We start from the raw sequence: 27,579 nt of genomic DNA, 5'->3' as shown, positions 1-27,579 counted from the left end.
GTTCTTTATAGATTTTGGTTACTAACCTTTTATCTGATATGTCATTTGCAAATATCTTCTCCCCTTCTGCCCATTTCTTAACTGGATTATTTATTTTTGGGGTTTGAGTTTGATAAGTTCTTGACGGATTTTGAGGTTTTGGCTATTATGAATAAAATCATTGTGAACATTTGTGTACAGACTTTTACATGAACATTATTTCTCTGGAACAAGTGTCCAGTAGTATACAGTTCCTGGGATATAATATGTGCTTTTTTAGCTTTTTAATAGTACATTTTTAGCTTTAAAAGAAACTGCCAAACAATTTTCCAGTTGGCTGTACCTTTTTGCATTCTCACCATCAGTGTATGAGTGATTCAGTTTTTCTATGTACTTAGCAGCATTTAGTCTTGTTACTATATTTTATTTTAGTATTCTGATAGGTGTATAAAGGAAGTTTAATTGTGGTTTGGATTTATATTTCCCTGGTGGCTAATGATGTTGAACATCTTTCTCATGCTTATTAGCCTGTCTTTATATGTTTGTCAGTGAAATGGCTGTTCATGTCTTTTGTCGGTTTTCTAATTGGATTAAAAATTCATTGAGTTTTGAGTTTTTTGTATAGTCTAGTTTTAAGCCCTTTTCCTGATACGTGGTCAGGAAATATTTTCTTTTAGTCTGTGATTTTTCTCTTTGTCCTACAAGGTCTTTTACTGAGTAAAGGTTTTTAATTTTGAGTAGGCTCCATTTATTAACTTTTCCTTTTTTTTTTTTTTTTTTTAACTTTTCCTTTTATAGATCAAGGTTTTAGTGCAAGTCTAAGACCTCTTCACCTAGTCCTGTGTTTTGAAGATTTTCTCCCATTTTTTCCCCTAAACATTTTATGATTTTGTTTTACATTTAAGTTTTTTCTTTTTAAGATTTTATTTATTTATCTGAGTGAGTGGGGGCACCCCAGCACACCCGCACATAAGTGGGGGAGGGGCAGAGGATGAGGGAGAAGCAGGCTCCCTGCTGAGCAGGACTCAAACCCAGGGCCCTGGGATCCTGACCTGAGCTGAAGGCAGATGCTTAACTGACTGAGCCACTTACATGCCCCTACATTTAAGTTCTTGATCCCATTTGAGTGAATTTTTAAAATAAGTTATGAGGTTTTTTGTTTGTTTTTTTTTTTAAGATTTTATTTATTTATTTGACAGAGATCACAAGTAGGCAGGGAGGTAGGCAGAGAGAGAGAGAGGAGGAAGCAGTCTCCCTGCTGAGCAGAGAGCCTGATGCGGGGCTCCATCCCAGAACCCTGGGAACATGACTTGAGCCGAAGGTAGAGGCTTTAACCTACTGAGCCACCCAGGCACCTCGTAACTTACGAGGTTTAAATTGAAGTTCATATTTTTGTCTGTGGATGTCTCATTGCTCTAGCACTAATTTGCTGAAAAGTCTATCAAATTGTTTTTGTGCTTTTGTCAAAAATTTGTTGAGCATATTTGTGTGGGTCTGTTTTTATCAGTTTTGAGAATTAAATGTGCTAATATAGAATACCCAGCCCATACAAATACTATGTGGGTATTAACTATTATTATTCTTATAATGGCAAATAAGTAATAACTCTTAAAAAAGCACTTGGATGAACTCAGTAACCATCTTAACTTTCTAATTTAAAAAATACAGTTTTTAAAAAAATATTAATTTATTTATTAGAACATGAGAATACATGTACGTGAGCTGGGGGAGGGGCAGAGGGAGAGAGAATCTCATGCAGGCTCTGTACTTGATCCCACAGCCCTGAAATCATGAGCTGGGCCAAAACCAAGAGTCAGACACTTAACCAACTGAGCCACCCACGCGCCCCAGTACAGTTTTTTAAAAGTTTTAATTGTGGTAAAATGCATCTTAATATTTACCATTTTACATTCTAACTAACAGTGCACAAAGGTTCCAATTCATCCACATCCTTGTTAGCATTCATTACTTTCTGGTTTTTTGTATAATAACCATCCTAATGGGCGCAAGGTGGTATGGTATGGTATTTCATTGTAATGTTGATTTGTATTTCCTTAATGACTAGTGATATTGCATCTCCTCATGTGCTTGTTGGCCCTTTTGTGTATCTTTGGAGAAGTGTCTATTCGAGTTCTTTTTCCTTTTTTTTTTTTTTTTTTTTTTAATTTTTAGGTAAATTCTATCCCCAACATGGGGCTAGAACTCATGACCCTAGGATCAAGAATAGCAAGCTCTCCCAGCTGAGCTAGCAGGTGCCCCTGCCCAGTTTTTAATCAGATTGTTTGCTGTGTTCTTACTGATTTGTAGGAATTCTTTGTATATTCTGGATATTAACCCCTTATCATAGGATATATGATTTGCAAATACTTTTCTCCCATTCTGTGGGTTGGCTCTTTACTCTGTTGATCATGTTCCTTGATGCAGAGAGATTTTTAATTTTGGTGTAGTTCAATTTGTCTGTTTTTCATTGTTGCCTTTGCTGCTGGGGGTCCTCAATTTTGAGTTAATTTCTGTATGTGGTGTAAGGTAAGGGTCCAACTTCATTCTTTTGCAAGTGGATATCCAGTTTTCCTAATACCATTTGTTGAGAAAACTGTCCTTTTACCATTTAATGGTCTTGGCACCCTTGTTGAAAATCATCTTTTGTCAAGTCATTATGCTGTACACCTTAAACTCACATGTAGCTGTGTATCAGTTACATTTCAGTAAAACTGGAAAAAAAAAAATCCGCGAAGAGAAAATGCGGGGGGGAACCCCATTTGACCATAGATGCAAGGGTTTATTTCTGGGCTTTCAGTTTTATTCCATTTGTCTGTATGTCTGTCTTTATGCCAGTGCCATCTTGTTTTGATTATTACAGTTTTGTAATAAGTTTTGAAATCAGAAAGTGGGAGACCTCCACCTTTGTTCTTTTACAGGATTGTTTTGGGTATCTGAGGTCTTAATACAGCTTTTATTGGCGTAAAGCACTAACAGAGTTACCTCGAAAAAGAACAAAACAATATTCTTTATGCTGTGTCTGTTGTTTTATTCAGTGCAGTAAAATGTAAAACAAATAAGGTATCATTTGTGGAAAGAAGATACAAACTTGTTTACAAATGCTGTGATTTTGTATCTAGACAACTAAATCAAAAGGAACAAGCTAAAAGATTATTAGAAAGAATAATAAGTCAGTGAAGTGACTGATTTAATGAAATACCTGAAAATGGTATAATTCCTGAATGTCAGCAGTATAAGAAAAATCAGAAAAATTGAGTCCCAGTTATTATAGCTTCAAATATATGACCTTGTTACAGGGATGAATGGGAGTTAAACTTGATGGTCCATAAGCTTTTTTGCCTTGGGGTTTAATTTACCCATGGGGACAATAATTGAGGCCAAAGTCCTGAACTGGGTCTGTGTAAAGCTGGGAATTGGGAAGAGGCAAGCTTTGCCTGTGAACTGAGGACTGGTGAAACTGCCCGCTGGTTCAGGACATAAGACAGAAGTGAGCCACTTATATTTGGGGTGGTCTGTTTAAAGCCAGCTGCAGGAAATGGGGTCCTTGGCTGGCTCACTTGGTAGAACACGTGGCTCTTGATTTCAGGGTCATGAAGTCGAGTCCCATGTTTGGCGTAGAGATTACATTAAAAAGAAAGAAAGAAAAAATCTAAAAGCCACCTGCAAGAAATGGAAAACTTCAGCCTTGTGTGGAAATCTTGGGCAAGACAACTAATGTATTAATGTGTTTGGAACTGATGAATGTTATAGGACACTTGCAGAGGCAGACATTAAACTGCCTTTGGGACTGCTCTGTAACCCCTGAAATATGGAAGACTCTCCCAAAGCTGAGCGTGGACTCATACAAAACTTACAAAGCACCTTATTACAGAGATGCATCAAATGGGAAAATTAGCAGTTGAGGAAAATAATAGACCAGTTTGTAAAAGCATTTGATTATCTAATATATAGTCCGTCTTCAGTTTCTGCCTTTGTCCTAGTAATGTCCTTTATAGCTGTTTGGTTTCGCCTTGTTTTGATACCCCGGGTCTAATCAAAGGTCATTCGCTTAATTTAGTCATACCTTTATCTTCTTTTAACTTAGTCGAGTTTCCCCTGCCATTTTTGTTTGTTTTTTAGTGAGAGTGACTTTTTTTTTTTTTTTTTTTTTTTGACAGAGATCACAGGTAGGCAGAGAGGCAAGGCAGAGAGATGAAGGGAAGCAGGCTCCCTGCCAAGCAGAGAGCCCATTGCAGGGCTCGATCCCAAAACCCTGGGATCATGACCTGAGCTGAAGGCAGAGGCTTTAACCCACTGAGCCACGCAGGCGCCCCGAGAGTGACATTTTTGAAAGATAACCGTTCAGTTTGCCTAAAAACTTTTGGTTAGCTTTCTTTCTTACTAGACAGTAAGCTGTTTTAGAACAGGGAATATTTGTCATTTATCCCTGCTAATTAAATTTAATCTAATGATTTTATGATAATTTGGGATGCCGTGCTTCAGAAAGGGACAGTAAAAGGGAGAGGACTCAGTAATTTTTTTTTAAGATTTTATTTATTTATTTGACAGAGAGATCACAAGTAGGCAGAGAGGCAGGCAGAGAGAGGAGGAAGCAGGCTCCCTGCTGAGCAGAGAGCCAGATGTGGGGCTCCATCCCGGGACCCTGAGATCATGACCTGAGCCGAAGGCAGAGGCTTTAACCCACTGAGCCACCCAGGAGCTCCGAAGACTCAGTAATTCTTAATCCTTTTTTCTTTCTGTTAGACAAACATACCCAAGGAACAGTAAGGATCCCTGGGCCTTTTGCATGACATTTTCAGGTACTTCAGTGTCCATCACTGTTATGTACACTCTACAGTTTTTCATTATCAGCAATTGCAAGTAAAACACTAAGTTCTTTAGTTCTCTCTTGTCTGTGTAGTTAAAATATAGTATATGGTCTTATTACTTTCCAAGGGGAAAAAATGCTTTATAATGGTTATAGTAAAGGTAATTCATGAACAGAATATTTTAAAAATTTGGGCATAGAAATTTCAACTTAAACTATTGTAGAATTCTTATGTAAAAACTTTTTTCTCTTTCAAAACATCGTAGAACTCTTTATCATTATAGGATTGATACTTGTGTTGAGTTTTATCAGTGGGAATACATGATTTCATTTGATTTCTTCTCCCTACTTTCACTTTATTATTTTTATTTCTTTTTTAAAGATTTTATTTGACAGAGCACAAGCCAGGGGGAATGGCAGAGGGAGAGGGGGAAGAGGGAGCCAGATGTGGGGCTTGATCCCAGGACCTTGAGATCATGACATGAGCAGAAGGCAGATGCTTAACCAACTGAGCCACCCAGGAGCCCCTCACTTTATTATTTTCCTTTGCAGCTTCACAAGTATCTCACTATGAAGCCGTTACTGTGTGTTAATTATACTTTAAAAGTAGTGCTTTAAGAATGTGGTGAAAGGAATACTTAATATACCCAGTAGGAGTGCAAATTGTTTCTGAACTAAACCTAGTAACTGTTGTTTTTTAACAGCTTTATCGAGATATAATTCGTTGACTGTGCCATTTACCCCTTTTAAAATGTGCAGTTCATTTTTTTTTTATTAACATAAAATGTATTATTTGTTTCAGGGGTACAGTTCTGTGATTCATCAGTCTTACACAATTCACAGCACCCACTGTAGCACATACCCTCCCCAGTGTCCATCACCCATCCACTGCATGCCTCTCACCCCCCTCCCCTCCAGCAACCCTCAGTTTATTTCCTGAGATTAAGAGTCTCTTATGGTTTGTCTCCCTCTCTGCTTTTGTCTTGTTTGATTTTTTTCTTCTCTTCCCCTGTGTTCCTCTGCCCTGTTTCTCAAATTCTGCGTATCAGTGACCATTGTTTGAGTATATTCATGGATACATGCAACTATCAGCATAGTTTTAGAACATTTTTATCATCTCAAACCCCACCCTATATTCTTTTTTTTTTTTTTTTTTTTTTTTTTTTTTTAAGATTCTTATTTATTTATTTGACGGAGAGAGAGAGTGACAGTGAGAGAGGGAACACAAGCTAGGGAACGAGAAGAGGGAGAAGCAGGCTTCCTGCTGAGCAGGGAGCCTGATGTGGAGCTCCATCCCAGGACCCTGAGAACATGACCCGAGCCGAAGGCAGAGGCACAGCCCACTGAACCACTGAGGTGCCCCCAAACCCCATATTCTTTAGCTGTCACCCACATTCCCCTCTCCTCCCACCAGACCCTAAGCAACCATTAATTTTCTTTCTGACTTAGCTTTCTTTAGTCTAGATTTTCATATGAATGGAATCATTTGATATGTGCTCTGTTGTGACTTTTTTTACTTAGCAAATGTTTTTTGGTTCATCTATACTGCAGCATGTATCAGTGCTTGATTTTTTTATGGCCAAATAATATTCCATTGTATGAATATACCACATTTTGTTTATCCATTTATCATTTGGATATTTGGGTTGTTTCTACCTTTTTGGCTTTTGTGAATAATGCTGCTATTCATTCGTGTCCCAAGTTTTTGTATATATTCATTTCTCTTCATTGTATACCAAGGATTAGCATTCTGGGTCATACAGTTACTGTGTTTAACTGTTTGAGGAACTGCTTGTTTCTGAAAGCAGCTGCACCATTTTGTGTTCCACCAGCAATAGATGAGGGTTCCAGTTTCTACACATTCTTGCCAGCACTTTTTTAAAAATCAAGTATAATTAGCACACTGTTATATTAGTTTCAGGTGTATGATATAATGATTCAGCAAATCTGTACATTTCTTAGTGTTCACTGGTAGCACTTTTTTTTTTTTAAGTTTTATTTATTTATTTATTTGACAGACAGAGGTCACAAGTAGGCAGAGAGGCAGGCAGAGAGAGGAGGAAGCAGGCTCCCTGCCGAGCAGAGAGCCCGATGTGGGGCTCGACCCCAGGACCATGGGATGGTGACCGGAGCTGAAGGCAGGGGCTTTAACCCACTGAGCCACCCAGGCGCCCCTGCTCGCACTTTCTTACATCTTCGTTGATACAGTCATCCTAGTAGGTGTGAAGTGGTGTCTCTTTTTGGTTCTGATTAGTATTTTCCCATTAGCACATGATGTTGAACTTTTCATGTGGTTATCAACCATTTGTATATAGTTTTCGGAGAAATGTCTGTTCAGATCTTTTGCCCATTTTTAAAATTGTTTTTGCTCAGAAGTCAACTGTTAAATCTTATTGGGATTCCCTTGTAAATGATGCATTATATTTCTACTTTCAAGATTTTCTCCTGTCTTTGCCTTTGAGCATTTTTCCTGTGATGTGTCTGTCTGTGGGTCTCTTTTTGTTTATCCTGCTTGGAATTCATTAAGCTGTCTGGATTGAGTAAGTTAATGCTTTTCAATAAATTTGAGAAGTTTTCAGCCATTATTTTTTTGAATTTTTTTTTTTCTGCTCTTTTCTGCTCTCCTCTCTCTCTGGTACCCCAGTTATGTGCATTTCTCTGAAGCTGTTTGTTTTTTCTTCAATTTTCTCTCTGTTTTTCAGATTGCATAATTTCTATTGATCTGCCTTCAGATTTGCTAATATTTCTTCTGACACTTCATTTCTACTCTTGAGCCTCACTCGTGCATTTAAAAAAAAATACAATTATTTATTTGAGAGAGAGAGAGCAAGCACCTGCATGCGCCCATGAGGAGCGGAAGGGGCAGAGGGAAAGGGAGAGAGAATCCCAAGTAGACTCCATGCTGCGCACAGAACCCAGTATGGGGCTTGATCTCAGGACCCTGAGATCACAGTGTGAGCCAGAATCAAGAGTCCGGTGCCCAACTGGTTGTGCCACCCAGGCACCCCCCGTTTTTTATTTGTTATTGTGGTTTTTCAACTCCAGAATTCCTTTTTAAAATTATATATAATTTCTGTGTTTCTGTTGATATTCTCTGTTTGATGCAACATTGTCTTTCACACCTTTCTTTACTACTTTAATTTTGGTTTCCTTTGGCTCTGTGAACATATTTATAATGGCTGTTTTGAAATATTTTTCTGTTAAACTCAACATCTGGCCCCTCTCACGGGCAGTTTCTTTTGCCTGATTTTTTCTTTTTCCTGTTATGTGGGTCATACATTTCTATTTCTTTGCACGCCTCATGATTTTTTGTTGGAAACTGGTCATTTTGGATGATATATTGTACCAACTCTGGGTACTGATTTTTCTTAGCAGTCTTGGGACTTGTTACTGCTATTTGCCTGTTTATGTGCTTAGTGACTGGATTATTTTAGCATTCTTTTCTTTCTTCCCATCCCTCCAGCATCAACCGTCTGGTGGTGGCTTTAGGGAGACCCAGCTTAAAGTCGGTAGTCACCCCGAGATGTCTGGTACTAGTAAGGCTTTCTTTCCCTGACCAACCCAGCTGTTAGAGTCCACTAATTGCCCAGATTGCTATATTGTTTTCAACAGTACCCTGAGGTTTAAATTCCTCTGCAGACTAATCAGATCAAATTGGGGCTCCTTGGAAGGAAGGGTTTCTGAGGTCAGTGTTTGCTATTTGTTCTGACCCCAGGAGGACTTCTCGCAAATGTCTTATTCTTGGGTTCTCTTCTGCAAACTAGCTGGCTTGAGGTCCAGGCTGTATGGTCAGTACCTCCACAGATCTTCCACTTGCCTTTGACGACAACTTTCACTGTTCTTGAGTATACCCTTAGAGTTCAACTTATCCACGCTCTTTTGGGGAATAAAGTCAAATCTTTTGGGAAGAGATTTGGTAGCATGTGTTCTTGCCTTTTTTCCTGAGGCAAAATTATCTGAGTCAGGATTCTGGAGCCGGGGATGGGGACAATGGCCGTCTTTTCTGAGTGGCATTCTGGATCTGGGAGCCGAGTGAATGAGGGGGTGAGGGATGGGAATAGGGTGAGAGTGGGGTGCGTGCAGCGGCTTGCTTCTCCTGGAGTGGAAATACCACCGTCTCATGAGCTGGGCAGAATAGATATTTGAGCCCTGCTGCTATTTTCAGTGTGCCACACCTGAGGTATAGCCTCTGTCCCACAAGTGGGGTTTGTTCATGGGAGCCCCTGCTTTTGATGTATTTGTCTGGGACTTAGTATCAGCAGCACTGGGCTGGAGACAGTCCTGCTCCTTGCAGGAAGAAAGCTCTTGGACTGAGAGCTAGGGGAAGAGGGAGCCGTGTGTTCTTGGCCACTGCAAGAACTGGAACCTTGCTGAGATGAAGATGGGAGAGGGGAGGAGTGAGATTGGTCTCAGTTCAAATACCACAGACTCTGACCTTTCAGTCTGAATTTTCACAGATTTTATTGAGTGGTTGTTTTCTTCGTTTACTGTTTCCCCTCAGGGACCATTTCCAGAGCTTTGAATGGTTGTTTTTTTTTTTAAATAATTTTTACCAGTTTCACTGAGGAGCAGGGCCAGAGAGCGCCTTGTACTGTGAGGCTAGGAATCAATCTCTTGTATTTTGTTTTTTTGAACTAGTGGTCATGTCTCCTTGAATTATGACTCAGAAAAGCATTTCCTTCATTATGGTCCCTGACCACTCTTCATAAGAAACCCTTAACATGCTTCTTAACGTATCAACTTTCAGATGATGCCTGTATGATACAGGAGGCCAAGAGAATTTATTTTCCCTGCTTATTTTCCTTAAAAAATGAGTTCCCTACATGTGGAAGTACTCTAGAAGGGAAAATTTGTGTATGACTACAGAGTTGGTGAAGGAAAATAGTAGTAACTAAAAGAATTTTCTTTTTAAAGATTTTATTCCTTTTTTTTTAACTTTTTTTTTTTTTTAAAGATTTTCACCTATTTATTTGACAGAGAGAGAGAACAAATGAACAGGAGGAGGGGCAAAAGGGGAGGAAGAAGCAGACTCAGTGCTGAGCAGGGAGCCCAACTCTGGGCTTCATCCTGAGATTATAACCCGACCTGAAGACAGCCGCTTAACCAACTGAACCACCCAGGCGCCCCTTCAAGATTTTATTCTTAAATAATCTCTACAGCCCTATGGGGCTTGAACCTACAACCCTAAGATCACTGTTGCATGCTCTACACACTGAGTCAAGGGAATTTTGACTTGAGGGCACCGTAGTATAGTTGATTGAATCTTTTCAAGTTGGCTTGGAGGTGTTACAGTTAATTCTTGATTTCTTTGATCTGACTTACACATCAGAATCAGCAGCCTTCTTCCTCAGTTTTGCTGTCATCTTAAATTAGTTTCTTTTGATTCCTTTTTTTTTTTTTTTTTTTTTTTTTTTCCTTTCCAGGGGCCACTCAATAGTGAGTCTTCCAACCAGAGCTTGTGCAGCGTGGGGTCCTTGAGTGATAAAGAAGTAGAGGTAAGAGGCCACATCCACTGTGAGACTTTACATATTCCCACACTTTCAGTCTGGGTTAAAAGATGGCACTGCATAACTCCAGGACACACCGATTTAGGACTTGCCTGTGCCTTTTATCTCCTTATTATTTTGTACGTACTCTCTGATTTTCATAATGTGAAAATTTTAACAAAATGCTAATTGTGATGTATATGGTATTTAACAGACTCCTGAGAAAAAACAGAATGACCAGCGAAACCGGAAAAGAAAAGCTGAACCATATGAAACTAGCCAAGGTAGTAATAATTTCACACCAATAAAAATACTAAATTCTTATGTACTTAGAATTTTCAGACTCACAGTAAATAATTAGTTCAGATACAGGGATTCCTAACAAAGGAGATTTGTGTACCTTAAGGGAATACCAGGCTGTTTATTATAGACTTGCCATTTGATACACACCTGACAAAAGTGTCAGTTCCCTGGGGACTCTCGTTTTCCCTGTCATAAGATCGTTAGATCTTCTCACCACAGCTTTTTCTTCAGACTAAGCATGTGTTATACAGAAAAGAGGTTACATTGGCATTTTAACCATATCTTGCATTAGCTCAGCGATTTGTTAATAATAGGTAACCAGAAATGGTTTTATTTACATGACTGTCCTTTCTCCCTCCTCTTCTTCTCTGGCAATTATTTAGTTGAACATTGGCACCCAGTGGGATAAATCTCTAAATATTGATGGTTATGATGCCAAATATCCTTATATACTTAAGGAGTGAGTAAATGGTTGCTTTGTCCACCTGCCCCCTCTGAAGAATGGAAGTCTCAGTCTTTTTTGCATTTTTCTTGTTTTTATCTACAAATTATTTTTTACTTTTGAGGGGAAAATTCTCCCAAAGTGACATGGTCACAAAGTTTTTTGTGGTACAGAATAAACCCTCTAGTTCTTAGGAGTTTGTTTTGAATTCTTTGTTCTCTTAATTGAAGGCATGGACGTAAATTAGTTCTGTTTTGATTCACAGTTGTGGCATAGGTTTTGTTAGTATATTATAAAAGAAAGATGAGCAAATCTTAAAGGAAAGCAATCTCAGAAAAAGTCTTCTTTTCACTGCTTATTAAGTCTTTTATTAGATGAGGAAACTGTCTCTGTTCTTACAGTACAGGTAATTTCGCTTGTCAAAAGTAAAGCCAACACTTGAACTAAAGATAACGTATGCAGTTACTGAATACATAGTGCTTTTTAGTGAATGATGGTTTACGTATGTTATTGGAAAAACTATACTTACTTTGGTTTCATTTTCAGGGAAAGGCACTCCTAGGGGACATAAAATTAGTGATTACTTTGAGGTAAGTTAAATTTTTGGAAAAAAAAATCTATAGTGATTTTAAAAAAACTAAATCCTTGAGTTCATTTAAGGCTTTAGAAAGCAATATTTTGCCTTTACTGTGCTCTCTTCCCCTTCCTCCCCATCTTCATCAATCTGATGTTGCCCCATCTCTCTCTATTAAGAGGAAACTACTACTGACTTCCTAAATTTAAATTTTTTTTATGATGTGTCTTATCTGTGATGATATAAAAATTCACAAATGAGGTGATTTTTTTCTTGGCCAGACTAGGTTTCGGGTCTTACAAAGATTGAAGTGGAATGACTTGGACTCTTCTTTTGTCCTCTTCCCTTTAGTTCAGTGGGTCACGTAGCGAGCTTACTGACCCATCATCGTTAGTGGTTCCTAAAGAAGACACTAACATCCACTATACCGCTGTATTCCTGCTTTCGGGTATTTTGAGACAAGAAGGGAAAACATTCTTCTCCGATGTCCTTTCAAAACCATGTGTACCTTCAGCTTTCTAGCCATGTTTTCTTTTATATCTTGTACATTTCTGCGGGAGCTCCTTCTTAAAACTTACTGAAAAGATAGCAAAATTTGACTTACATGGCATTTTCTCTTTAGCATAAGATGTATTGACTTATTAAAGGGGCCGTATAATTAAGACCTATTTGTGTGTTAATCTTTTACTCTCCTTATCTGAAGCATAGTACTGTTTTGAATTATTCATATCCATTTCTCCCTGTTGGCCAGTTTGCTGGGGGAAGCGGGCCAGGAACCAGCCCTGGCAGAAGTGTTCCACCAGTTGCACGATCCTCACCGCAACATTCCTTATCCAATCCCTTACCGGTAAGCATTCACCTGGAGAAATGTGACACCTGTTGTAGGAGACAAGAAGCCCAGGAACACTCAAGCAGTTTCTCTTCCATTAATTACCCAAGGGGAATGAGGCATTAAGGAGAAACATTCATAGTATTACCTGTGAATCACTTAGATTCAAGTCTGTATCCATAAATTTATGTTTTACAAGAGCTAACCCTGTTTCTCAGTATAAGTTACCTCTAAGCCTACAGCTCAGGGTCCTGTCGAGGAAATAATTGCCAGTTCAAATATTAGGTTTTTATCCTTGCCAAGCTTACATGTTCTTATAAATGAGTTCTAGTTTTTTGTTGTTGTTTTTTTTTTTAAATGTTTGGTCAGCTCCTGACATTTGATTGATTTTCAAGGTTTTCTCCGCGATGTGGTGGAGAAGCTAATGTTACACAAATTTGAGATAGGTTTGTTTCCTTTTTTTTTTTTTTTTTTTTTTTAAGTTTTTTTTTTTTTTTTTAAATAATCTCTGTACCCAGTGTGGGGCTTGAAGTCACAACCCTGAGATCAGGAGTCGCAGGCTTTACCACCTGAGCCAACCAGGCCCCCACCCCACCCCATTTTCCTTCCACTAAGTAAGAATTGAAAGCCCTAAAAAACATTTTAGCCAAGTTAGTGGTTCTCAGCTGGGGATAGTTTTGCCTCTCAGGGGACTTGGGGCAATGTTGGGAGTAATTTTTGATCACAACTAGAGGGTAAGAGGAGGGAGCTGTGGGCATCTAGTAGGCGGAGGCCAGAAATGCTGGTCAGCATCTTACAAGGGACGCAACAGGCCCCACAACACAGTTACCTGCTCCAGATGTCGCTGGTCCCAAAATGGCGACTCCCTGAGCTAGCTAGTGAATATGGGATTTTGTGTTAATTTACTTGAGAGTCTTGGGATAATTTGTTGAGACAATACAAGATCTTTGTACTCAAGAGTATGTTCTGGCTGCTGATGCCTCAGGTGTTGCTTTGGGATCTTAGGGAAGAGGGGTCTCCCTGAAATCAGTTTTTGTGCTAGGTGTCTCTTTTTAGGAACGTTGTTTGACTCTGCTGCCTCAGCAGAGCTGGGTCGTAGTGCTCTTTCCGTAAGTGATTGGGTCTGCTGCATTAAAGTGGTGAGAATGCACTTCTTCCCTTCTTCTGTCCCAGAAAGTCTTGCATTCATTAGGGTGACTACAGTTATTAAAGCGCTTAGAAAAAGGTATTCACCTCAAGAATTTGGCTATTATTTTATCATCCTTGTCATATTTAAACATGTTAGAAATATTTGATGTGTAGAACTGTTTGGTTAGGTTGAGGGTTTTTAGATAACTGTAAAGGAGGCTTGTGTCTTTATTTTTCCTTGATATTTATTTATTTATACAATTAAAAAAATATTTTAAGTGATCTGTACACCCAACGTGGGGCTCAAGCTTACAACCCCAGAGATCAAGAGTTGCATTCTCCACTGGCTGAGCCAGCCAGGTGCCCCTGTTTTTCTTAACTTTTAAACCAATGAAAGTGTTTAAAATATTTCAACACAAGAAAGAAATATTACCAACTCCCCCTCCCCTTATGCTCCCTGCTGGTTATTAGCCCCCTCCCTGCCATTGTGGACAGGCATTATCCTGACGTCTAACAGCATAGATGTTTTTTTTTTCTGTTTTCATACTTTGTATGAAAGGAATCATACAGTATGAAATCTTATGTCTGGCTTCTTTCATTCAGCATTCTTCTGTGAGATGCATCTGTATTGTTTTATGTTGTTGTAGACCATTCACTGTCATTGGTGTGTGGTATAATTTTTAATATTTTTATTTAATAACATTTTAATTTTTAACTATATGGTTAACCTCTTCCCCATCTCCTTCCACTAATGTTAATCCCACGAGAGCAGGGACTTGGCTTTGTTGTTTATTGCTGTTTCTTTTTCTCAGTACTTACTATATAAAGGTATAATTTTCTTTTTTACTATTTCCTTGCCTTGACATGAAAAGCTAATAATATCTTGTTCAATTTTCAATCTCCAACACCCAAAACATTGCTTGGCACAAACGGTAGATGTTCAGAACTGTTGAAAGGAAGAATCAGTGGATAAAGAATTACTTTAGCTTTTTTTTACCCTAAGTGGTTCTTCTGTATTTTTTGTTGAAAACAAAGAAGGACCTAAAACGTAAGTCTTTTAATGCATGAGTTTGGTAAACTATATCCCACAGCTCACAAGCTAAGAATGACTTTTAGATTTTTAAAGAGTTGTAGAGACAAAGAAGAATATATCATAGACATGATATATGGCCTGAAAAGCCTGAGGTATTTGTCTGGCCCTTCACAAGAAGACATTTCCAGGAAATCATTATAAAGTTAACTCTATGTAATTGTTACTTCGGTCAAGAAGTAGAATATTTCCAGTACCCTAGAAACCTGTGTGCTCTTCTGTGATTACAGCTCTCTCCCTCTCTACCCTGGAAACAACCGCTGTTCTAATTTTTGTGATTATAATGATCCATTTCTTAAAATTTGACCATGTACGCATCCCTAAACAAAATAGTTTCATTTTGTCATTAAGTCAGTTTGTTAATTGTGGCATTTAATCACAGTGTTTACATTTTCTGTATTCTGATTTTGGGCTGTTTGCTCTAGCAATTACTAAGAGAAGCGTATTCATATCTCTCATGGTTGTGGGAGGTGTTTGTTTCTTCCTGTATTTATGTTTTTGCTCGGTGCATTATTAAGTGACTCTCTTTATCTCTTGCAATGCTTTTCACTCTAAATGCATTATATCTGGTATTCAGTATATCCAAATTATTGTATGGTATACGTATTTCCATTTTTATACTATCAGCTTTTCATTATTATGTTTTCAATATACCTGAAAAATACATAGTTGAATTTTTTGTTTATTCAGTCTAAAGTAGTTTTTTAACTTTCGTATTTATTTTATTTGCATTTAATTATCATTATATTGGGTTTAAATATACCATCTTTTAATGTGTTCTCTACTTAAATCCTGCATGTTCTCTGTTCCTTTTTCTTTCATTTCTTGCTTTTATTTGGGTCGGGTGTTTTGGGGGAGCGGTGGAAATCATTTTGTATCTTCATCCTCCACTAGTAGCTAGGTTCTGTTCCCTGTTTCTCTTAGAAATTGCCACATGTATCTTCAGTTTGCCCAGGTTTGATGTTAATAGTATCTTTTTTTTTTTTTTTTTTTATGTTAATAGTATCTTTATCCTCTCCAAGAAAGGATGAGGTCAGAACATTAACTCCATTTACTTGCTACTAACTTGGTGTTGGGTGGTGTATATTTGCATTTTGTTTTTGTTTTTGCCTCATACAACATTATTATTTTATGCTATCAGTGTTCATTTACCTCTTTCTTCGTATTTCTTTCCTTTTTGCGTCTTACACACCTTCCACCTAGGATCACTTTCCCTCTACTTGAAGTACTCCTTTTTTATATGTATCTGCTGGGGACTTAACTCTCTAGGTTTTTCTTTGCTTAAATAACTTTATTTTGCTTTTATTCTTGAAAGATATTTTTGCTGTTTATATTAGTTTGGCATTTTTTTTTCCTCTTAACAACTGGATGTATTATTACCATCTTCTGGCTCCCATTGTTGCTGTTGAAAAAACAATATTCCTTTATTTATATTTATTTATAGAAATATTCTTATTTCTATGAAAGTATCTGGGTTCCCCCCTCCAGCTTTAAAAATCCCTCTCTGTGGTGCTCTGTAGTTTCACTATGATGTGTCCTTTTACTTCTGTTGCTTGTGATTTGTTGGGCTGCTTTGTTGGGTCTTATACCAGTTCTGGATAATAATTAGCCATTGTCTCTTCACATATTATTTCTGCCCTGTTCTCTTTTTCTTCTTCCTATAAAATTCCAGTTAATTGTGTATTAGACCTTCTCACCTCATCACCATGGCTTTTAACTTCTTTTTTCTATTTTCTTTTTATTTCCATATGCTCCATTCTGTATAGTTTCTTGCCTTTCAGTTCCCAGATCTCTGTTTTGTTGTATCTGGTTTGCTGTTAACTCCACTAAATTCTTAATTTTTGTTATTTGATGTTCCCTGCTGATATTTTCAAGCTTGTCTTCTCTTACTACTTTTTTGTAATCTAGTAGACTTTGTTTTATAATCTGTTTGGTAATTCTGGCACTCAAAGTTTTTATGAACCTGTTTGTTGTCTCTTTTATGGATCTGTTTGTTTTTCCTAGCTGTTGCTCCTTGCTTTATTTCTTTTGTGCTTATTTTTTTTTTTATTGTGTGCTGCTCATTGTTCCTGAAAAATTGTTTGTGAAATTTCTTTGAGATCTAAGACAAAGATGTGTTCCTCCAGGGAAACTTTTTGTTTGCTTCTTCCAAGTGCCTAGAGATCTCACCCGTCCAGTACTCCTTTCAACTACTGAATTCATGGCGGACATTTTGTTTGTTTGATTTTGTTTGTTTGTTTCATCCACCCATTCAGTATTGATCTGGATTGTGTTAACATTTCTCAAGGGAGCTCCTGCCTCCTGCATTGCCAAGGCGACTTCCTTGTAGTTCCCTGAGGGTTGGAGGAAGTTTTTCTTCTGGTTTACATTTTCCCTGAGAGTCTAACCCTTGGGAAGCCCTGGAAGCTTGAAGTGCGAAGGGTTTCCTGTTGAACCCTCTGCCCCCAGTGGATTTTGTTTGGCCTGTGATTATCTGCTTGGCACCATGTGCCCTGGAAATGGTAATTTAAGATCTGCAAGTACCCTTAGGGCAAATCTGACTTTGGTGCTTCATTTATGTGTCTTGTGTTCCTAATTTTCCTTAGATTTTGCCCTAGCAGATCCCTACTATTTTATCAACTCTTCAGTGCTCCTAGTATCTTTTTTTCTATTTTTATTATTTTCTAAGGGAAGTTTAGTTCAAATAGCCTAGCCTGCTGTATTTCCAGAAATACTCAAAAATCTTTCAGCCCTTGGCAAATATTTACTGAGTATTTACATAACAGAATAACTAATTTTAGTATTGCAACTTCAGAGACACAATCTCCCAAGTAGTGCAGATACTGTTGTGATTGGGTATCAGGAGCACTTTGGAGCCTGAATTTAAATAATTGCATTTGATTTGGGTAGGAGTTTTGGTCTCAAGGAGGTGGATTCTGCTTACGAACTAAAAAACTAAATTCCTTTGTCGGGATCATTTTGGTTAGTTTATTTTACTTTTTTTTTTTTTAAAGATTTTATTTATTTATTTGACAGATCACAAGTAGGCAAAAAAAGAGAGGGGGAAGCATGCTCCCTGCCTAGCAGAGAGCCCAGTGTGAGGCTTGATCCCAAAACCCTGAGATCATGACTTGAGCTGAAGGCAGAGGCTTAACCCACTGAGCCACCCAGGCTCCCCTTACTTTTATTTTCTAAAATGAAAATGTTAAGTGGTTTTTCCTGATGAAGGGATACATGCTGACTATGAATGAAAGTCCAACTCAGAAGTGTTAAAATAGAAAGTCTCCTCCAGAAAAACTATTATTAAGGAGTTTAGTGGGCATAGTGTATCCATGTATGTTAATATAATAGATTTCTTCATTTCTTTGTTTATTTGACAATATCCCGTAAACATTTTTGTGTCCTATAAACAGTGCTGTAATGAGCTTAAAGATTTTTTTTTATTTATTTACTTATTTGACAGAGATCACAAGTAGGCAGAGAGGCAGGCAGAGAGAGGGAGGGGGAAGCAGGCTCCCGCTGAGCAGAGAGCCCGATGTGGGACTTGATCCCAGGACCCTGAGATCATGACCTGAGCCAAAGGCAGAGACCCAACCCACTGAGCCACCCAGGTGCCCCATGTAATGAATGTTCTTCTATATATATCTGTACTTAGACATTTCTTTTCCTTTGGATAAATTTCCAAACTATAATTCCCTAGTCAGAGTATATGCTTACTTTAAAACGTCATCATGTAATTGCTAGAGGATTATCAGCAGTTGGTAGGTCCCAGTTTCTGCATACCCTCCTCTAATATTAAAGTTTAACATTATAATCTTTGTCGGTGAGACGACTGCCTTGTTTTACCTTGCATTTCTTCATTGGTGTTCTTGAACATCTTTTCTTAAGTTAGTTGCCTTTGGATTTCTCTTAATACTTATTTAGGCTCTTTGCCATTTATTTATTAGAGTATTTGTTTTTTTCTTCCTAATGAGTAGGAACACATTATTTTTTAAGATTGTTAACTCATTGTTATTTATATGGTAAACATTTTTGCCTGTTTGTAATTTTATCTCTTAATATATTATGTTGACTTTTGCCATTCGGGTAAAAAAAAATTGGAGTCAAATTTATCAGTGTTTTTCCTTTATGTCTTACTGGTTTTGTGTTATTCTAATATGTTCCTATATGGTTTGTATTTTTAATGTCCTGTTTAAAAAGTCCTTCACCATTAGAATGTCATAAAAGTATTTGTTTCTATTTTCTTGTAATTTTCATGTATAAGAACGCAATCTACTTTTCCCTTTCTTCTAATACTCAAATATCCTACTCTCTTGTTAATAAGTTTCCACTAATCTGAAATACACTTTAATCGCAAATTGTATTTCCGTGTTAGAGGGGTCTGTTTCTGTGCCACTGATTAATTGGTCTGCTCATGTACTGGTATTATACCAATATAGTTGTTGTTTTGTAGTATGTTTTAATAACTGTAGTCAAGTTGCCTTGCTGTTCTTTATCAAAATTTATGTGGCTAATCTTGATTATTTCTCCAAGTGAACCTCAGAATTAATGTGTGAAATTACACAAAAACAATCCCCCAAAAGAAAGTAAGAGTTAACCTCTCTGTTCACTGTACCACCATTATACTCTCTCTTGCAGAAAAAAAAGAAAACCAAAAGTAAACAAAAAGCCTTAATCATTGGTTTTTAGAAAAATTTGACATCTGTAAAATTTGAATGCAGGAGCATAGTGTCACTGTGTAGGTCATGTTTTATGTCTGTCAGGGAAGCTGTGGTTTTCCTTTATATGTAACTGCCATATTTCTTAAGTTTATTTCTAAACTTATTTCTTTTTTATAGATTTTTAAATAATTTGAACCTGTTTTTTCTTCCATTATGTATTCTGATAATAAGAAATTGTTTGTATATGGGGTAGCTATTGATTTTTGTATGTTTGTTTTATATTCAGTCATCTTGCCAAACTCTTATTTATTGTTTTTCAGTTGATTTGCTTAGTTTCCTTTGTGAATAGTTATATCATCCAAAAATGACACTTTTCAATTTTTAATATTTTCCAGTGTTTATTCCTCATTCCCCCACCCCCTTGTCACATTGGCGAACACTTCTATAATAATGTTGAGATGATTGTGGTATTAATCCCCTGTCTAGTTTTCCTAATTTTGATGAATGTGTCTCTGGTATGGCACCATTAATTTATGTTGATTTCTGAAAAAATACTCTGTTGTATTAAAGATGGATACTTCCTGTGGTTTTTGTTTTTGTTTTTGTTTTTTAAGAGTTGCTCGATAGTGTGCAAATCTTTTTTGGCATCTAAAGGGAAGAACCTTGATTCCCCTCACCCCACCATTAATGTAATGAATTATATCAGTAGATTTGCTAATAATGAACCATTTTTGCATTTCTGGAATAAACCATACATAATTGTGTTATATTATTCTTTCAGTGTTCAGTGGAACTTGTTTTGCTTATATTTTTTTTTATTTTTGCGTCTAAGTATAGTGTGGTGAGGATAGAATTGAGAGTGAAAACTGTAAATTAGGGGACAAATGTCTTAATCTTCATTTACCTGCAGGATAGAAATAACACTTCTTTTGTAGGTTTGAGGCTCTTTTGAAGTTGATTTGTCGAACTCTACAAAGTAAACTGCAAATGCAATTACACAAATACAGAAAAATTAAAATGCAATTTTGCAGAATTCGAGTAAAATACTAACTCAGAGTTAGATAGGTTATAATCCAGTGATACTGTCATTATGCTCTCCACATTTGTTTTCAGAAAAGGTGTTTTTCAAAAATACTCTTACTTTCCATAACTGTGTTTTTATTTGTTGTATGTTTTGGCAGTTTCAGGTTTTCTTTTTCATGTAATTTGGGTGTTTTCTTTAATGTTTTCCAGCGGCGAGTAGAGCAGCCTCTCTACGGCTTAGATGGCAGTGCTGCAAAGGAGGTGTCAGAAGAGCAGTCCGCTCTGCCCACCCTGATGTCAGTGATGCTGGCAAAGCCTCGGCTTGACACGGAGCAGCTGGCACAGAGGGGAGCTGGCCTCTGCTTCACTTTCGTTTCAGTGAGTACCGGGGCTGCCTTGATGGCAGATCCTTGTTGCCCTGGAGCTCTTTGATGAAGTTTGAGTAATTATTTTGGTGAAGAGATAATGACATTTCTGACTATGTGACTTCTAAAGGTAGTGTGATTGTACTCCGTCTCCCTTGGTACAAGGGACTGGGAGAGACTGCTTTCTTAAAGTTTGAGCACCTCAGGGGTGCCTGGGTGGCTCAGTTGGTTGGGCGTCTGACGCGGTTTTGGCTCAGATCATGATCTCAGGGTGGTGGGATCGACCCCATGTTGGGCTGCGCACTCAGCACTGAGTCTGCTTGTCCCTCTTTCTCCCCTGCTTGTGGGCTCCCACTCTCTCAGACAAATAAATAACAATCTTTTTTTTTTTTTTCTTTTTAAAGAAGCAAATAAACCTTGGGAAAAAAAAAAAGCCTGAGCACATTAAGGGAAAGACAATATGGTTTTAGGTTGACAGGGAAGTAAAAAAGGTACCTATCAAATTCCATTATAGCCAAAGTATGTGTTTAATTACAAAAAAAAAATCTCTGGGGCACCTGGTGGCTCAGTTGGTTGGGCGACTGCCTTCGACTCAGATCGTGATCCTGGAGTCCTGGGAACAAGTCCCGCAAGGGGCTCCCAGCTCTGCGGGAAGTCTGCTTCTTCCTCTGACCTCTCCTTCTCATTCTCTCTCTCTCTCTCTCTCTCTCTCTCTCTCAAATAAGTAAATAAAGTCTTGGAAAAAAAAATCTCCAAACTCTAGGCATCAGTTATTTGAAGCAGTCTTAAGGTCGGTAAAATTTGGGCACGGAAGCAGGCATTCTGTAGCATGTTCGCCAGTCACTTCCCCTCTGTGGTATTTGGGTGACCCATATGCTTGCCTCTCCTCACCTCTTCACCGTTACTCTCTCCAGAAATATTTGGTTACCCGTTGGTTTGCTTTCATCTTGCTCCTTTCTCTCTTCTTGAAGAACCAAGAATTTGAGTATTATGAAAATTTGACCCCATCAGTATTTACCAAATTATAATGCAGTTTGACTCAAAAGCTGTTAATTTTTTTTTTTTTTTTTTTTTTTTTTTTTTTGGCTTCTCTGCTGACCATGGGTGGTATAAAGCAAAAGAAAGCCTCATTGCCCTATTCTTCCATTTTTAGGGGCCTCTTTCAGAGCTGACATCAGCACTGATCCAAACATCTTTCTCTTCTGCTGGTTCATTTTCTCCTCTTAGAACCTAAATTTCCTCTTTATTTGCTTTGTGGATTCTGAGTCATTAATCCACACGCAGTTGTATATTCAAAAAGGCCATGAGAACAGTGGATGCCTTAAGGAAAGGAAATAAAAATTATGAAATAAATAGAGAGGGAATCATGCACTATTTGGAATACTTTCTTACAGTTACTGCTTTTCGTCAAGAAAGAAATACTACAACTTTTAAACTTAAAGAATTTTTAATTTAATTTTATTTATTATTATTTTTTAAAGATTTTATTTTTTTATTTGTCAGAGAGAGGGAGAGCGAGAAACAGAGCAGGGCCAGGCAAAGGGAGAAGCAGGCTCTCTGCTGAGCAGGGAGCCCATGTGGGACTTTATCCCAGGACCCTGAGTTCATGACCTGAGCTAAAGGCAGATGCTTAACTGAATGAGCCACCCAGGTGTCCCCAGAATTTTTTAATTATTAAAAGAACAGAGAGACTTCTTGTGTGAAGGCAGTATAATTTTATCTGTGGGTGGCAAAAGAAACACAACATAAAATGGGAAAACTGACCATTATAATCCTATGCGTGAGCCTGACAGCATTATGCTGTAGTTTGTATGAGAATGTCATGGTTCTCTATAGTATTGTTCTAGAGAATACGCCTGTTTGTGTGTTATATATAAATTACATTGTGTGTTTACTATTCACTAATAAATCTTCATCTTAGATCTAACTTGCTCAGGCAAAACCTTGCATAATCAGAGGTTGATTTGTCCTTATGTTCTTCTATTGCCTTAAAAGCTACCTCCATTTCCCTTGAGGGGAGTTCCCTTTGTTCACTGCACAAATACATACTGAATGCCCACTGTGTGACAGGCATATAGTTAAGTACACAGGAGGGGCGCCTGGGTGGCTCAGTCAGTTAAGTGTTTGCCTTCGGCTCAGGTCATGATCTTGGGATCCTGGGATTGAATCTCACGTGGGGTTCCCTGCCCAGCGAGGAGTCTGGTTCTGCTTCTGCCCTTCCCCACCACTTTTGTTCTCTCTCTTCCTCTCTCTCAAATAAATAAATAGCATCTTCAAAAAAAAAAAGTGCACAGGATATTGATCAGCAAAACTCAGTCCTCTGATGTGAGCGAGCCTTCCATAAAAGGTACGGACGGGCATGCAAGCTTAGGTTGGGTGCAGACGGATAACCACCTGCTCGGTCCTATCAGCTAGTACACTCAGACTGTCGGAGGAGGTGCAGATGCTACACCCAGATTATTCTCGTGGAGAAGAGAGATGGCAGAAAAGAGTAAGAAAATGATCATGTCCAAAGAAGGAACAGGGAAATGTATGAAAAGCAAAGGCCTAAATGATTTGGTACCGTTCCGAATCTCTCTGCTTCTCTGTAGTTCCAACCAGAATATAAGCTTAGTAATACAGAGAAAGAAGAAAGCAAAAGAGTTAACAATATATAAGAAATGCTTTGAATAAATAAAGATAAGCAGTTTCCAAAAAAATAGGCAAAAGCTATGAGCGGACAGTTTCACAGAGGGGGAAAAAGACAGATGACTAATAACATGAAAAATGCTTAACTTCAACCATGGAGAAATGCAAAATATAACAAGGTAATTCTTTTGACCTCTCAGAGTGTCAGGTGTGGATAAGTTTGACAGTTCTCACTGTAGGGTATAGTTTAGCCCCACATGGAAGTTTTACACTGACTCTGAGTTGGCAGTCACTTCAGACAAGTTGGTAATGTATTTGAGTGTTAAATTTACGTATCCTGGGGCCCAGAAACTGCATTCCCATAAAGTATACAAAGATGTTTATTGTATTGTTTATAATTGCAAAAATTGGAAGCATTTTCCCTTTAATCAGTGTTTCAGAGGAGCTTGGAACAAGGGTATCTGTGACCTCCGCACTGCTAACCCGGGAGGTCATTCTCAGAACTTAACTGTCCGGTGTGATTCAAAAGCCACAGTTGATGACTCCCTTCTCCAAGCACGTGCCCTTCTCTTGGCTTCCATTCTTTTGGTTCTTCCGCATTTCCCAGACCACTAAATAGTGGAGTGCCCCAGGGCTCAGTCTTCAGACTTTCATCTACCTTTATTCTCTATGTAATCTCACTTAGTTCCTTCGCTTTAGTTATCACCCACATGCAGAGCATCTCCAAGTTTGTATCTCCAGCCCAGAGCCCTGCCCTGAATTCCAAACCTATGTAGTCAGTTGCCATTAGTCTTCTCTTCATGTCTTTTTTCTTCTCCCCCTAAGATTTTAGTTATTCATTTGGCAGAGAGAGGGCGGGCGCAAAAGCAAGGGGAGCGGCAGTCAGAGGGAGAGGGAGAGGCAGGCTCCCCGCTGGACAGACAGCCCAACGTGGGGCTCGATCCCAGGACCCTGTGATCATGACCTGAGCTGAAGGCAGCCCCTTAACTGATGACCCACCCAGCTGCCCTTCTTTATGTCTAATAAGCATATCAAATTTAATATGTCCAAAACTGAGTTCTTCATTTTGTCTTCCTGCTCCAAACCCATTTCTTCCATATCCTACCACATCTCGGTGACTGTCAACTCTCCTTCTAGCTGTTTAAAAACTGTGGAGTCATTCTTGTCTCTTCTCTTTATTTTTTATCCCAATTACAAATCCATCAGCAAATCTTACTGTTAAGAATATGTTCAGAATGCTACCGCTTCTACCCCCTCCTCTACTACTTGAACTAAACCATGTTCTCCCACTGAAATTGTGGTACTAGCCTCCCAGCTGGATTCTTTTCTCCAACCTTTGTTTCCTTTTAATCTGTTCTCAGCAGATGAGAGTGATGCAGTCATGCCTGCTCAAAAGTGCTGAAAATGGCACATTAAAGCCTTGCGTGGGCTGTTCTCCCTGTTGTGCCGTCTCTTACCACCCTCTCCCTTCCCTACTGGATTCCATCTACACTGGCTGCCTTGCCTCCTCAGATGCTACCTGGCATGTTCTCACCCCAGGGCCTTTGCACTTGGTGTTGCCTGTGCCTTAACATTCTTCTCCCACATAGTAAGTAACCATGCCCTGTGCCCTCAGGTCTCTAGTCTCTGCTTCAGTTTACCCTGTTAGAGAGGCGTACCCTAACTACACTGTAGAAAAGAGCAGCTCCTCCCTGCCCACCCTGCACAGTGTCTAGGTTCTGTGTCCTACCTTTTCTCCTTAGTCTTCCCTCCAGCTGACCTGCTATAATTTACTTCTTCGTCTGACTCCTCTCCTCCTACTACTGAAATGTAAACTCCATCAGGTCAAGGACTTTGCTTTGTTCACTTTTGTATCTCCAGTGCCAGAACAGGATCTATTCTAACAGACACTGGAGGCAATTCTGTTGCATGAATTGATAAAGGCATCCTTCACATAGGTCTAGTGGAATGTTACACAGTTGACAGAAGACGTGAGATAGGTCTATATAGTTTTGGGTTTTTTTTAAGGTTTTTTTTTTTTTTTTTTTTTTTTTTTTTTTTGACAGAGATCACAAGTAGGCAGAGAGGCAGGCAGAGAGAGAGGAGAGAGGAGGAAGCAAGTTCCTCACTGAGCAGAGAGCCCGATGCGGGCTCCATCCCAGGACCCTAGCATCATGACCTGAGCCAAAAGCAGAGGCTTTAACCCACTGAGCCACCCAGGCACCCCAGGTCTATATAGTTTTTGTTTTTTTTTAAGATTCTATTTATTTAGGAGAGAGTGTGTTCCCACAAGGTGGGGGTGGGGAGGGTGGGAGGGTAAGAGATTGATGGAGAAGCAGACTCCCCACTGAGCAGGAAGCCTGATACAGGGCTCAGTCCCAGAACCTGGAGATCATGACCTAAGCGGAGGCAGGTGCTTGACCAACTGAGTCACCCAGGTGTTCCTAGGTATATATAGCTGATTCTTGAACGACATAGGGGTTTGGGTACCAACCCCCCCCCATGCAGTCAAAAATCATGCACTGTAATTTTTGACTCCCTAAAACAACTGCTAATAGCCCGCTGTTGACCAGAAACCTTACTGATAACATAAACAGCTGGTCAGCACTTAATTTGTATGTTATTTGTTTTGTATATAGTATTCTTAAAGTAAGCTAGAGAAAAAAATGTTACTAAGAAAATCATAGGGGAGGTCACTTAGGTGGCTGAGCCGGTTAAGCGTCTTCCTTTGGCTCAGGTCATGATCCCAGGGTCCCAGGATTGAGTCCACTATCAGGATCCCTGCTCATCAGGGAGTCTGCTTCTCCCTCTCCCTCTGCCCCTAACCCCCACTTGTGATCTCTCTCTCTCAAATAAATAAAAATAAAATCTTTAAAAAAAAAAAAAAGATGGGAGAGGGTTGCCTGGGTGGCTCAGTCAGTTAAGTGTCTGACTTCAGCTCAGGTCATGATCCCAGGGTCTTGGGATTGAGCTCATCTTCAGGCTCTGCACTCAGCCAGGAATCTGCTCCTCCTTGTCTCTCTCGCTCTGCCCCTCCCCACAGTCCTACTCTCTGTCTCTCAAATAAGTAAAATCTTAAAAAAAAAGGGGGGGGGGAGAAAATCGTAGGAGAAAATACATATACAGCCCTGTACTTAGAAAAATTCCACATATCAGTGGACCCGTGCAGTTCAAACCCCTGTTACTCCAGGGTCAGCTGTATATGCTAACAGTGAAAGATGTCTCAGTAGGTGTTCATAAATAAAAATAGCTCATGGCAGAATATCATGAGTTTGATGCTTAAATATTTAAAATTATATTGTTGACATAATTTTATATGGTTTTTTTTGAGGCGAGGAGAGAGGGAGAGGAAGAATCTTGAGCAGGCTCCATGCCCAGCATGAGGCCGATGCGGGGCTCCATCTTCCGACCTGAGCTGAAATCAAGAGGTGGTCACTTAACCAACTGAGCCACCCTAGGGCCCCATTTCTGTCTCTTTTAACATAGGAAATTCTATGTCTTTTTCTTTTTTTTTTACTGATATATAGTTAATATACAGAAGTTTGATTTTTTTTAAATTATAAGTTAATTTTCTGAATGATAAAAATAGTACACAAACATGGCCCTCAAAAAGTAAAGTGATGAGAAGAGTGAAAGGCTTTTCCTTTGCGCCCATCAGAGATGTAACCACTGTCCACAGTTTTAGATTTTCTACTAATTTACCATTTTAACTTCAACTTCAAATGATATGCCTCTTACTTAATTAACTTTAAACAAGATCTCTCTGCTCCCCATTATAGGAGATGAGTTTAACATACTCAAGAGTATCACCCAGCTGCTTTCTCATCTTTCATTTTTTTTTAGTTATTGTCATGTTATATGTGTGTGATACTGGGTTTTTTTAAGTATATATTTTAACTAATTTTCTGTTTTATAAGTTATTCTAGAACTTGGAAACACATAAAGTGCATTTATAATATTATGGTGGTTTTATTATTACTCAAAGCATTGGATTCACCAGAAAAACCATCCTCGTTGTTGATTAGTTTTGAGCCATTGAGACAATTCTAGTTGTCAGGGTCCTTTGAATCTTCTTCTTCTTCTTTTTTTTTTTTTTTTAATGTCAGGTTTATTCTTTCTCAGTTCTACTCTCAATCTATAAGCCTATGCTTACGTCATTATCACAGTGTTAATTATTGTAGCTTTGTAGTAATTAAGTTTTGAAATCAGGCAGTGTGATTCCTTCAACTTTGTTCTTTTTCGATTGTTTTGGCGGTGGGATACCTTGATTTCCAAGAATTTTAGGATCAGGGGCACCTGGGTGACT

At 38.6% G+C, this 27,579-nt stretch overlaps 1 protein-coding gene across 3 annotated transcripts in view; it reads left to right on the top strand.

Moving 5' to 3' along the window:
- Positions 1 to 27,579, top strand: part of LOC111158073 (tousled like kinase 2) — a 115,690-nt gene that overhangs the window by 35,444 nt on the left and 52,667 nt on the right. For 2 of the 3 annotated variants that reach the window (XM_022519890.1, XM_022519889.1), the window contains 5 exons: positions 10,210 to 10,281; positions 10,487 to 10,556; positions 11,564 to 11,607; positions 12,343 to 12,438; positions 20,512 to 20,679. In XM_022519890.1, the coding sequence (XP_022375598.1) occupies positions 10,210 to 10,281; positions 10,487 to 10,556; positions 11,564 to 11,607; positions 12,343 to 12,438; positions 20,512 to 20,679 (450 nt within the window). The remainder of the gene's footprint in view (positions 1 to 10,209; positions 10,282 to 10,486; positions 10,557 to 11,563; positions 11,608 to 12,342; positions 12,439 to 20,511; positions 20,680 to 27,579) is intronic. The other variant, XM_022519891.1, reaches the window with a different exon arrangement.

This window comes from Enhydra lutris, unplaced genomic scaffold (assembly GCF_002288905.1).
Source record: "Enhydra lutris kenyoni isolate GAN:26980312 unplaced genomic scaffold, ASM228890v2 scaffoldscaffold57, whole genome shotgun sequence".
NCBI classification, from domain to species: Eukaryota; Metazoa; Chordata; class Mammalia; order Carnivora; family Mustelidae; genus Enhydra; species Enhydra lutris.
Note: the sequence above shows the minus strand (reverse complement) of the source record. Positions and strands in the feature narration are given on the sequence as shown.